At 46.7% G+C, this 13,037-nt stretch overlaps 1 protein-coding gene across 3 annotated transcripts in view; it reads right to left on the reverse strand.

Annotated features, from left to right (window-relative positions):
- Positions 1-12,551, reverse strand: part of LOC133509834 (cGMP-dependent protein kinase 1) — a 134,687-nt gene extending 122,136 nt beyond the window's left edge. Inside the window, exons 1-2 of one of the 3 annotated variants that reach the window (XM_061837239.1) lie at positions 12,391-12,551; positions 11,908-12,235 (exon numbers count right to left, since the gene is read on the reverse strand). In XM_061837239.1, coding sequence (XP_061693223.1) covers positions 11,908-12,164 — 257 coding nt within the window. In that variant the 5' untranslated portion in view covers positions 12,165-12,235; positions 12,391-12,551. Of the gene's footprint in view, positions 1-1,523; positions 2,083-11,907; positions 12,236-12,318 lie in introns of those variants that run through there. The other 2 variants (XM_061837238.1, XM_061837237.1) reach the window with 2 other exon arrangements.
- Between the last annotated feature and the right edge of the window lie 486 nt (positions 12,552-13,037).

Below are 13,037 nucleotides of genomic sequence, written 5' to 3' on the forward strand. Positions count from 1 at the left end.
CAATATACGAGCCAAACAGTTAACTATTAAGTAACTTACCAACCATATAACTCATCAATTAATTGATCAACCAACTAGCAAAGCAATACATAAAAAAAAAAACGCTAACCATACAGTTAGCCAACCAGTGAACAACAAAACCCATTACTCCATCCATCCATTTTCTTAGCCGCTTATCCTCACAAGGGTCGCAGAAGCCCTGGAGCCAATCTCAGCTGTCGTCGGCCAGGAGGCGGGGTCAACCGAGCCAGCCAATCGCAGGGCGCATAGATCCAAACAGCGGCACTCGCAATCACACCTACGGGCAATTTTAGAGTCTCCTATTAATGTTGCACGTTTTTGGGATGCGGGAGGAAACCGGAGTGCCCGGAGAAAACCCACGCAGGCACACGGGGGAGGACGTCCATACTCCACACAGGCAGGGGACGGGATTTGAAACCCGGTCCTCAGAAGTGTGAGCCCAACCCTCTAACCATTTGCTCCACCGTGCCGCCCAGAAGCATTGATAAGAGTACCAAATAATGAACTACTAGTTGATCAATAGACCCAATCAATTGATAAAAGAAACAATTAAAAAACTAAACCAAACCGCCAACCCACTAACTAATTAATTAGCCAATAAACAAACCAATTAACCAAATTAACTGACCAATCAATGAATGTAATCTGATTTTTTTTGTTGTTTTTTTGTTTTAATGACATTTGTCAGAGTGGCACGAAAAGAAGGAGTGAGTCTTAAAAGAGGAGGGGGGTGGGGGGGCAGAGTCCAATCTTGAGGTAAACACGCACCGGGGGCCTGCGAAGACTCTCTCGTCAGGGTCCTGGCAGTCTGTTTAAACACGCTCTGGCACACTCGGCCCCTTCCAAAAAAGCTCTCGTCTGAATCCGCTGCCAGCGCGTGGAAAAATTCCTCCGGCGCCGAATCAGACATTTGGGCTTTGTCTCCGTTTTCCCCGTAAGATCAGCCCCCCCCCCCCGCCGCCCGCTTTCACCTTTTACCTCTCGGCGCGGGGGCGCGCTACCAAAATAGACACGTTGTGGACGGATGCAATTGTCAGACCTGTCACCGACAGAACTCTGGTTCGATTCCCCTTGAACGACTCGCCTGACTCCGGTGTGACGGATGCAGGAGCAAGAACTGCGCGGCACAGACAACCTCCGTGTTTTTTCTTCTTTTTAAGAAAGTGCAACGTTTCTTTTTTACGGGGGGCTGAGGGGGGGGGGGTCTCTGTTCCTTGCTGGTGCGATTGTGAGCGCGACCGACAGTCGACGCTTCTGCCTGTCAATCAACTGGCCGACAACCCGACGGTGAATGATTTAATTACCCTTAAAAAAAAAAAAAACGACAAAAAGTCCCGCAAACGACGCAGCTAACGTGAAATTCTCCTTTATGCCAATAATAATCCAAAGCCTGCTTTCGCGAATGTTTGCTTTTGACCGGAAGGAGACTTTGTAGGCACGCAGGTCCTACAGGTGCGCCACCTGCCGCGGCGAAACGAAAGCGGGACGGAGCGTGGACCTACTGCGGGCTTTTGGGGTAGAAAGGCAGCGTGACGTGGCTGAGGTCGTGGATGTCGAAGGCGGTGGGCTCGGCCGAGATGGCCTGCCTCTTGGTGCGCTGATGCTCCGAGTGCAGCTCGCTCTGCTTGTGGACCTGCTGCGTGGCCGGCTTGATGACCGAGCGGTACTTGTCCAGCTCGTTCTGCAGCCTCTGGATCAGCTCGTCCTTCTGGTCCAGCTCCAGCTCCAGCTCGTCGATGAGCGCGTCGCGCTGCCGCAGCTCCTCGATCTTCTCCTGCAGCGCGTACTGCAGGTCGCGCAGGGTGCCCATGTTGGCGTCAGCGTTCCTCTCGCGTGGGTGTCCTCGCTCCTCTGCTGTGCCGCGCCGCGCGCAAACTTTATCCGGCATCAACAACCCGGCGCCTCCCGTCCCTTCTTCTTCTTCTTCTTCTTTTAGTTTCTTTTCTTTTCGGTAGCACCCCCACCCCTTCCAAGTCCGTTTACGCGGAGCTACGCGCGCTGGATCCCGCGGCTGACATGCCGGGCTCGGTCCCAACCACGCAAAGTTTGCTCCCGACTCTCCTCAGCAGCTCTCTGCCTCCCTCGCCTTCTCCAAAACTCCCTCCCTCCCTCCCTCCTCTATGTCGCTGCGCGTCAGCCTGACAGCCGCATGGAGAGAAGGGCGCCTACAGGAACCGGAGGGGCGGTGCAGCGTCGGGCTCGTCATCCCGGCGAACGGAGACGTAGACGGTGACCGTTTTATAAGAAGTTCGCAGGGGGAGACCGCGCGCGTCATTTGCGGCCAATCCAGCGACATCCACGCTGACTTTTTTCCAAGCGTGCGTCGAATCACTCGTGACGAAACCAAACAAACGGTTCACCGATAAATAAACTTGCCCCATCTTAACAAGACATCACCTGACAAATGAACTGGCCCAACAACCGACCAGGTAACTATTTAACCAAACATCAAATGGTCCAAATGACTTTTGGTGGTCGCAAACTAGCCCAATAGTCAAATCGTTACAGAGACAACAGCAATTAACGAATCGAGTATTGAATCAGGCGGAACGGTGGAGCGGCTGGAAAGCGTCGCCGTCACAGTTCTGAGGTCCCGGGTTCAATCCCGTCCCCGCCTGTGTGGAGTTTGCACGCTCCCCTCCGTGCCTTTGTTGGTTTTCTCCGGGCACTCCGGTTTCCTCCCGCATCCCAAAAATCATGCAACATTAATTGGACCCTCTAAATTGCCCCTAGGTGTGATTGTAAACTCGGCTGTTTGTCTCGATGCGCCCTGCGATTGGCTGACGACCAGTTCAGGGTGTACCCCGCCTCCTGTCAGTCTGACAGCTGGGATAGGCTCCAGCACTCCCCGCGACTCTTGTGAGGATAAGCAGCTAAGAAAATGGACGGACGGAGTATTGAATCGACAAATTCATCGAACATACGAACCAAAAAGTAAACTTTCCCAAATCATCAGCAAACAAAATCAACCTCAGTAAGCGATCAAACCATAATTCAAACAATTATTTAACAATGGAAAAAGAAAATGAGACATCAAGCAAAAAAAAAAAAAAAAAAACTCAGCTGACAACTAACCGGCTGAATAATTTGCCGAACAACAAACACGCCAAGTAACTATGGCGACAACCGATTTAAAATAACCAACCGATTTACTCAACAACTAGCCAACAATCTACTGCAAATAAACAGATAACCAATCAACACATTAGTGAATCAGAATCAGAATCAGCTTTAACGGCCAAATGTGTAGAACATTGAAGCTGATTCTGATTCTGATTCACTAATGTGTTGATTGGTTATCCCCTTTATTTACAAATAAGCTAAGCTAACTAAGCTACTGTATATATAATCGAACTACTGCAGGTGTGTTGTTATTTTAATGTTTGTTTTTGCACCAAATGTACATTTTGGAATTGTTGTCAAACAGTTAATCCTTGGCTTCTCAACGAAATCTCCAAATCACACTTACATGTCAGTTGTTTATTTTTACTAACGCTCAAAGCTTCTTTTTTTTATTCAGTTGTTGATATTGAAGGTCAGATTACTAGTGGGAAATGGTTTGATTTTTTTAATATATCACAAAACCTGGTGTTTGACCAAGGGTGTGTAGACTTTTTATATCAACTGTGGTGCCCTGCAATTGACTTGGCTTCCAGTCAAAGGCGTACCAAAAGTTACGTGGGACAGGGTTGACCTCACGTATGACCCTTATGAGGATAAGGGCGGGAGAAAATGGATAGATGGTGAAATTCCTTAAAAATACCGCAATTTCCGGTTTATAAGCCGCGACTTTTTTCACACGCGTTCAACCCCGCGGCTTATACGGTGATCCGGCTAATTTGTGCATTTTTTTCTAACGGCCGGAAGGGGGCGCTCGAGCAGAAAACGTAAGAGAGAGACTGGTGGAATAAATGTACCGAGGAAGTGACTTTTACCAGTATGTTTTTTTTTTTTTAATTGGCCATGTTAGCGCTGCACTAGCGTGTTCCTGCTGTGTTACTGCCATATCTCTGTGATTTTTCCTAGTATGTTTTTTTATTTTAATCGGCCCTGTTAGCGCCACACTTGCGTTAGCGTCGCGCTAGCATGTTGCTGCTGTGTTATTGCCGTGTCCCAGTGATTTAGGTATGTTTTTGTTTGTTTTTTTTAACTGGCCCTGCTAGTGCTGTGCCACCGTGTTTCTACCGTGTAGCCCGAGCAGCTGTTTTTTGTTGACCAATATGTTGTTATTTTTTTTTACCAGCCATGTTCATGCTACTGTGTTGTTACTATGTTAAGCTAAGGCATTAAAACTGTGAAAACTCTGTGTACCGTCTTTCTTTGTAAATATCTCGTGTTTCAATGTGGGCACTTGCGGTTTTTACACAGGTGTGGCTTATGTATGTACCAAATGGTATTTCCTTTACAACTGGACTTGGTGAGGCTTATAATCAGGTGCGCTTTGTAGGCCGGAAACTACGGTAAACTTCAGAATCTGACAAACCTCGTCCGTTTATCCATAAAGCTAACAAAGAGCCGTCTCCTTGAAGTCAAGACCTTTCGGATAAACAACAACGGAAAACATCCCCCGGCCTCACCGTGAACCAAAAGTCATCGAGTGCAGAAATTCAGGGGAGGAATAAACTGTCAAGGCCAATCTGACGAGATGGAGACTTGGTGAGGTTTCAAATGAAACAGCAATTACGTAGGCGAGATTGGGGGGGGGGGGGCCAGCGAGGGGGATAAAGTGTTTGTTTGTTTGTTTGTTTGGGTGAGTGGGGGGAGGTTTTGGGTTTTTTTTTTGTGTGTGTGTGTGAAAATGAAAAACAATGGCGAAACATGTCCCAAGACCAGAGGACCGACTCAGTTCGGCCTAAAGAAAGAGCACATCTGCCCTCTAGTGTTGGACCCACAGATGAAAAAAAAACGAGGAGATGGCGCGCCTCCATCTCGCTTGCCGTGCGAGTGCCACGTGACGGCTCAGGGAGGACAATTTGGGAAGTGGGTTGTGTGAGCAAAGACAAAAAGATCTCAAAAGAAAGAGATTCGAGCCCGGCAGAAACAGCACTTGTGGAAAAAACAAAGAAAGAAAAAAAGACAGACCTCATTTGCACACAAAAAAGCAACTGGTGTGCACTATTTTTCCAACAAAGTCCTTGATTATGAATTGATGTGCAGCACAATTGAGGCAAGCGCTTTGAAAAAAAATACGTCATTGTCATATTTCCCAAAAATATATAAATATAACACTTGAGTCTATAAATTACAATGGTGTCAATGTCAATGTAAACAGATTTTTCAAGCACTTCGAGCATCTACTGCACAGGTGTCAAACCCAAGGCCCAGGGGGGCAGATCCGGCCCGCCAACTGATGTGATGTGGCCCGCGAAGGCAAATCACCCGTGTTAACTTCCATTATTCTCGTTAAAATCTGCACCAGGATTTCAAATTTTCATATCATGAATGGTAACGTTGAGGGATTGCACCCCAGTCACGCCCCCCCCCCCCCCCCCCCCGGGACAAAAAATAACTACAACGTGGACCGTGACAAAAATGAGTATAACAAATACCCCCGTCAAAATAAGATTGTTGCTTTTATTTTTAAATCTTTGTTGATAACCACACGACATAAAAAGACAGACCCCCCCCCCCCCCACAAAAAAAACAACTTTACTTTGAAATCAATACTCCTACTTGTATCTGTGCTCGGACTGCAGTCCAGAGTGTGAGTACTTTTACCACCTCTGATACATAATTGTAAGATTAATGTAGTCCACTCTCAAAAGTACTACCTACTGATTCCAGTTGAATGTCAATTGCGCATTAAGCAAAACCCCATCAAAGTAATCCAAAGCCCGCTTGTCTTCATTGCATGCATGACCCCCGACCCCTCGAAAACAGCCCCAACATAGACCTAATAAACTTGAAAGCGTTCATCCATGATCCAAGATCAAAATTAATATTTTAAATGTGTTAGAAAGCTGTCGAGATTATAGTTAAATCGACATCATGAACATCATTAATCAGGTTTATTATTTTAAACACGTTTGGGCATTTTCTTCCATCTAATCAAAATCAAATCAAAATATTGTGTTTTATTGGTCACTGCAATGAAACATTGTCGGTAGTCCTCTTCAAAATGTCATCATCCAGGCTGCTTATCCTCACAAGGGTTGCAGGAAAGCCGGAGCCTATCCCAGCTAGTTTCGGGCGAAAGGCAGACTACACCCTGAACTGGTTGTCTATATCGACACCACCACTGAGCGGGAATCGATCCCACGCTGCCTGAACCAAAGGGAGGCGTTGGTACCACTACACAAACAGCACACCGAGGCAAACGAGGGGATTTACTTATCAGTGAGGGAGCAAAGTTTTATCCAAAGGGAGAATAAGGGCATAGGGAAAGTAGAGTGGAGAAAACACCGATGTCCACCTACATTTTTTCATCTTTGACATTTGTCCAATCAGATTTCAGCATCTACACGTTGCCACGTCATTGAACTCAATGGGACCGTTTCTTGAACCAATCACATTTCGCCTTACAAGGCCCAACTCAACATCAGCACTTTCCCATCATCCAATTGATCAACCCGAGCAAAACGATTCGACTAGCAAAACATGTCTGTGGTAATCTGCACGGCATTTGATTGGTTCTGTTATCAACTCAAATCATCGTTCCCCATTGAAATGAATGGAAAGGGAATCAATCCGTTGCCGCCGAGAAGAAAAACTGCGCTCGACAATTGCACTGCATAACATTTGCGCGCCACATCCCCTGAAAACGGAAAATATGAGTACAAAACACAATTGTACCTCATGTATTGTTTTTCATTATTTTTATTTTTCCGGGTGGTTTAGTGGACGGCAGCTGGTAAAGCGTTGGCTTCACAGTCCTGAAGACCTGGGTTCGATCCCAAACCCGTCTGCGTGGAGCTTGCATGTTCTCCCCGTGCCTGCGTGCGTTTTCTCCAGGCACTCCGGTTTCCTCCCACATCCCCAAAACATGCAACATTAATTGGACACTCTAAATTGCCCGTAGGTGTGATTGGAAGTGCGGCTGTATGTGCCCTGCGATTGGCTGGCAACCAGTTCAGGGTGTCCCACGCCTCCTGCCTGTCGACAGCCGGGATAGGCTCCAGCCCTCCCCGCGGCCCTTGTGAGGATAAGCGGCTAAGAAAATGGATGGATACTTTTTTGCCAGTTTTCTAACTGCCGTCAACTGAGCTGATCTCGTCCCTCCACTCCAAGGAAGCCAATGTGAACCGACGGCGGCTGGATGCGGTGAAGCGGACTGGCGCCACCTAGCGGCATGTATCTGAAGCGCACTTGCGTTCAAGATTTAGCTTGTATCTCAAGACAAAAAAAGAAAAACTGCAGGTCAAGGGATGCGTATCTCAAGGCACCCCCCGTACATTTAGCAATTGACATCTTTGTCGACTATTTTTTTTTTCAATTTATGTCTTTGGTACGTTGGCTGTTATACTGAATTATGGGCTAGTTTTAATGGTTTGTATAATATTAGAACTGTTTGAAAGGCCATTGGAATACTGCCGGCCAACGAATAACTTCCGGGCATCATTTTAGGTAGGGCAAAAAAACGTTATCCGACACTGCGAACTACTCGACTTCCAAACATTTGCACCTCGAAATGGAGCGCTACTTTTTTAACAGAGGGTCAGCGCAAATCAGGTAGATTTAGTAGTGGCAAATTAAAGTAATAAACTTGACAATATTAACTGAACCAATTATAAATGGAAAAAAAAGCTAACTAGCTCACGAGCTACCACATCAAATTTATACTGTTTTGAAATATGCCATATGCCAAAAATACAATACAAAAGCGAAATAGTAAAATATGCATTCAAAATTAATAAATAAATAAATGATTTGCAGAAAATTAAATAAATCAAGTTTCCAGCATAATTCTTGCTGTCTAGAAATAATAATGAATACAGGTGTTTTGAAATATTATGGAACATTATGCATGATATTCTATATTATAAAACATTTAAATATTAAATCAAACATTTAAAACAAATACTGAAAAAATAAAAATTACACATTTAATTGAACTTCAATTCACATAAACAAATATTCACTCTTGTTAAAAATGAGAAAAGCAATCCATGTGTATTTTGCAATGTATTTTGAAATCGGATGAAATATTAAACTGTGTATTACCTTGACAAATTGACATTATTTGTCATTATTTATTTTACACACAAGCCTCCACGACTACAGACTCAAACCGTGACCCAACTAACCTCACCGCAAACGCGCACACGCGTCCCGGCGCGATGAAAACGGCCCACTCATTCACTCGCTGTCCTCCAAAGCACCGCTGGGCTTTAAATTTCACCTCCCCGACCATCCGAGCTCAGCCCCTTTCCTACGCCGATCGATAGAAACCGGAGCCGCCGCTGCGCCGGGCAGTAATCCGATGACGGCTGGTGCCGAGGCCTGGCGCTAATGCGCCGAGGGTGGGTCACGGGGGTGTGGCTGGAGGTGGGGGTTGTGGGGGGCTTACATCATGTCGGACATGCATGACACAGGTGCCCGCCGTCAGACGCACGCATTATGTCACCAGCGCTCGCTTCTGCTTCACACACGCTGGGGAGAGGAGGGGGCTGGTGTTACAGCCCTCGCGGTCCGAGCCTTAATTAAAGTTCGCAAACGAGGAATCTGAATTCCCCCCCCCCCCCCCCGCGTCCTTTTGCCTCGATTAAAATTCAGTCATCTCGCACAATCGAGACTCGCGACCTTCGGAGCCTTCGCGGCGGTTCTTTCGCGCACGCACGCTCGCTCGTTGCAATAGTAGGCACACCCGTATCAATAGAAATGCCCTTTGCAAGTACGTGCGCCCAAAAGACGGTTTCGGGGTGTTCTTTAGTAGACGGCACTGCGGCGTTGCACTTCACAAAAACCTCAAGTGATTACTCAACTAGATAAGAATGTAAATGGCTTTTTGTACTGCGATAATTCCTTGGCCATTGTGCTGTTCCTTCTGGTGTGCACACCTTGGACACAAGGGGGCAGTATGACACCTAAAGGCGTACTACGCGTAGATTTAATGATGAAGCGGACTAAGACCCGCTGCAATAATATTACTTGCTTTATTGATAAGTGACCCATGGGGGGCAGACAAGCCTTGAAGTAATCTGGTTGGGTGTGGGGGGGGGGGTGTAGTAGTATAGAAACTATTTAGTCCAGGGGTGTCAAACTCATTGTAGTTCCAGATGAAACCATAAAAATCTTTCCCCTCATCATATTTACACAAGACATTTATGAATTACTTTTGGAATTAAAAAAAAAATAATAATAATCAAGCGTAACGGGATTTTCAACTCTTGATGACGTTTGGTAACACACAAATGCTTGCGATATCTCACCGTTATCATTTATGACACGACAATTTGAAAATTTGCTACAGGTTCGAGCAAAAATCATGGAAGTTGATACGCATGACGTGCCTTCGCGGGCCACATAAAATCTTGCGACGGGCCAGATCTGGCCCCCCCGGGCCTTGGGTTTGACACCTGTGATTTAGTCCATATCCTCCATGTCCGCCCATTAGTACTCTTTTTTTTTTTTTTTCTCACGAGTAAGACATGAATAGAACGAGTGTCTTTCAAGTAATGTTTTCTCCACTACGGCATTGGATTTATGCATACTAGTATGACAAATGCATGTTACTAGTGATGGAAAAGTACGAGTGGGCATTTTGGTGCCGGGTAATCGTGTCCAGGAGGCTATTAGCACATGACAATGCTCACTTCCTGGGCTTAGTAATGTTACTAGTGCAGCAGAGTAGTTCACTTCATCCATCCATTTTCTTTGCCGCTTATCCTAATGAGGGTCGCGGGGAGTGCTGGAGCCTATCCCAGCTGTCAACGGGCAGGAGGCGGGGTACACCCTGAACTGGGCACGTCGAGACAAACAGTCGCACGCACAAACACACCTAGGGGCAATTCAGAGTGTCCAATTAATGTTGCATGTTTTTCGGGATGTGGGAGGAAACCGGGGCGCGTGGAGAAAACCCCACGCAGGCACGGGGGAGAACGTGCAAACGCCAAACAGGCGGGGCCAGAATCGAACCCGGGTCCTTAGAACTGCGAGGCTAAGGCTTTCCCGGCTGCTCCACGGTGCCCCAGTAGTTTACTTGTAATTGCATACTCGTAGGCCAAAGGTGGCCCAAGTAATGGACAACACAGAGTACTAGTATCGATACCTTAAGCTGGAAATCCAGAATAACGGGTCTAAAGTCCTGACAAGCCATTTGAGCACTGATTCACTGCGCACTAGTTTTCATTCATTATTCAGCACTTGAGGATGATGAACGACTTGCCATGAAGATGTATTGTGAGCATGATTTCCTACTAGTGAGCTGCAATACGCGATGAGGACAAAACGCATACTAGTAGTAAGTATCAAGGAATGAAATGCTTCAGGTCCAAGAACTAGTATTCTCAGTACTCACTCAGTTTTTTTTTTTTTTTTTTACGACCAGTGCTAGTTTTGGCCAACAAGTATGCAATTAAACTATTTTTAGACAATTAAACTATTGCGCTGCGCTAGTAGCACTACTCAGTCCAACTCATCAGCATGTGTCGCACACTAGTAGCCTCGTGGACCCCATACCTAATACCAAAATGACAAGTAATAGTTTTGACCTACTATTAACACATAATAGCTTTCTACTAGTATGCCAAAGTTGTCTTAATAACATGCAGACATGTCATATAGTAATAGGAAAAAAACGTTACTAGTTCCCTCGTGTGCTGAATTGTCCTTCTAGTGAGGACAAAGAACATTCGAGCACATCATCCTTCAACTGGATGTCAAGATTATCTAATAAGTGCTCAGATGACTTTCATTTGTGATGTTATTATTGGCTCTACTATCGTGAAAAATTGTTAGTAGCGCTGAATCGTATTACTAGTGCAGACAACGTGTGCACAAGTACATGAACTTTGAGCTGGAAATCAAGGTTGTCCAATAAATGCTCACACGGCTTTATAAGCAGAACACATTGATTCTAGTAGAGCACTAGATTGTGTTACTAGTGACAACAATGTGTACTAGTACATGGACCTTAATATGGATAGCAAGGATTTGGAACGGCTTTCCTTAGTCATGCTGGGGGGCCAAAATAGGTAACCAATGAAAAACAATCACTGGAATAACACCGTTGTGCACCTTAGTCAAGCTACTAGTGTGCTGAATTAGTTTACTAGTACAGACAATGAAAATACAGTACAGTACTAAAGCACCTCAAACTGTATATCCCATATAAAAAAAAATGTTCACACAGCTTTAGGCCTGGAGACCTTAAGTGGCACTAGTAGCTGAGGGAAAACCACTAGTGATTCCATTGGTGTGCTAAATTCTCTTACTAGTCCAGATAAAGCGGATACTAGTTCATGTACTTTCATCTTAAATGCTTTCCATACGGGAGTTGTTTCCTCCATGCCGTAGTTCCCTGCTAAAGGCCAAAAAAGTGGCGCTAGTTAGCCGCAAAAACAGAACTGTCGTACTTGTATACGGAGTTGTTTGGAGTACTAGTGCACTAAGGTGAAGCTGGATACACGGAGTGAACGCTCAAGCGGCTTTCCGCGATTGCACGGCAGCAGGAACCATCTGGTCCCGGCCGCGCGGCACGCTGCGCCGCGTCTTCTTCTAATGGAGTATTAAATATCCTCAGACATGCACTTGGGCTACTAAAAGCCAATAATGCATCACACTTCCTCCGGATGCCCCCCGCCCTCGAGGGGGGGGGGGGGGAGACCGCGCGTGATGGATCTGATCAATTAGGAGCTCTTTTGCAAGGGGCTGCGTCATCCCCATTCCCCCTCCTCATTCATAAGAAAAAGAAGACCAAAAAAAAAAAAAAAAAAGTTGTCCACTTACCAGTCGGTTTTGGCGTATTTGCGGAAGGTGTGCCTGGACACGTCCTGGTGGGTCTGGGGCTCGGCCGAGATCCCCTGGGCTCGCCGGGTCCTCGGGCCCAGAAGTTGCGCGCTGGGCAGCACCGACTGGCACTTGTGCAGCTTCCTCTTGAGCTCCTGCACCTCGTCGTCGCGGTCCAGCAGGCGCCTCTCCAGCTCGCGGATCCTCTCCTCCTTGAGCAGGAGGATCTTGGCGAAGTCCTCGTCCAGGTTGCTCATGCTTGCTTGTTTTGTTTTGTTTTGTTTTCTTTTGCTCTCCCAGCCGCGCGCTCAACTTTCTCCTACAGCACCTTTAAAAAAAAAAAAAAAAAGTCGAGGGGAAAAATAACACGTCCGTTTTCGCCCCCCAACCCCCTCGCAAAAGAACCCGCACCGGCACCGGCTCCACTTGTTGGGATGAGCCGAGCAAAGCGTGGCGTTCAGCGGCCGGATGGAGCGACGTTACCCCGCCGAAGCTTCCCCTTCTCTTCTCTTCTCTTCTCTTCTCTTCTCGGGAGGGAGGAAGGGAGGAGGTCTGATGTCTCATTGACAAAAACCCAAATGACAGCAGCCTCTCTCTTCGTGGCTCTTCTTCGGCCGCGAACTCGTCCGCCCTCCCCCACTGGCTCCCCCTCCTCTTCCTCTTTCGCCCTGCAAAAAAAAAAAAAAAAAGACGTCAATAAATATTTGCGCTTCTTTAAACGGCACGCGCGTGCAACGATAACGTGCTGCACTTGAACGCATCGCACTTGCGAGTCCATTTTCCTTTGCTTCGCAGTCCGGTTCCGAGTGTTTCGTGTGCGGAACTCAAACAAAAATCATATGACATAACATAAGTGGGCGGAACACCTGGTAAAGCGCTGGCCTCACAGTTCCGAGGACCCGGGTTCGATTCCTGTGTTGTCTGTCTGTGCCCTGCGATTGGCTGGCAACCAGTTCAGGGTGTACCCCGCCTCCTGCCCGTTGACAGCTGGGATAGGCTCCAGCCCTCCCGTGAACCTTTTGAGCATATGCAGCAAAGAAAAATGGATGGATGGATGATTACATTCACTGGCTAGATCATTTCCGTTTGACAATCGACAAATAGGGGTGCTGTACTTGAATTATTGGGCG

The sequence above is a fragment of the Syngnathoides biaculeatus genome, chromosome 12 (genome assembly GCF_019802595.1).
Source record: "Syngnathoides biaculeatus isolate LvHL_M chromosome 12, ASM1980259v1, whole genome shotgun sequence".
NCBI lineage: Eukaryota > Metazoa > Chordata > Actinopteri > Syngnathiformes > Syngnathidae > Syngnathoides > Syngnathoides biaculeatus.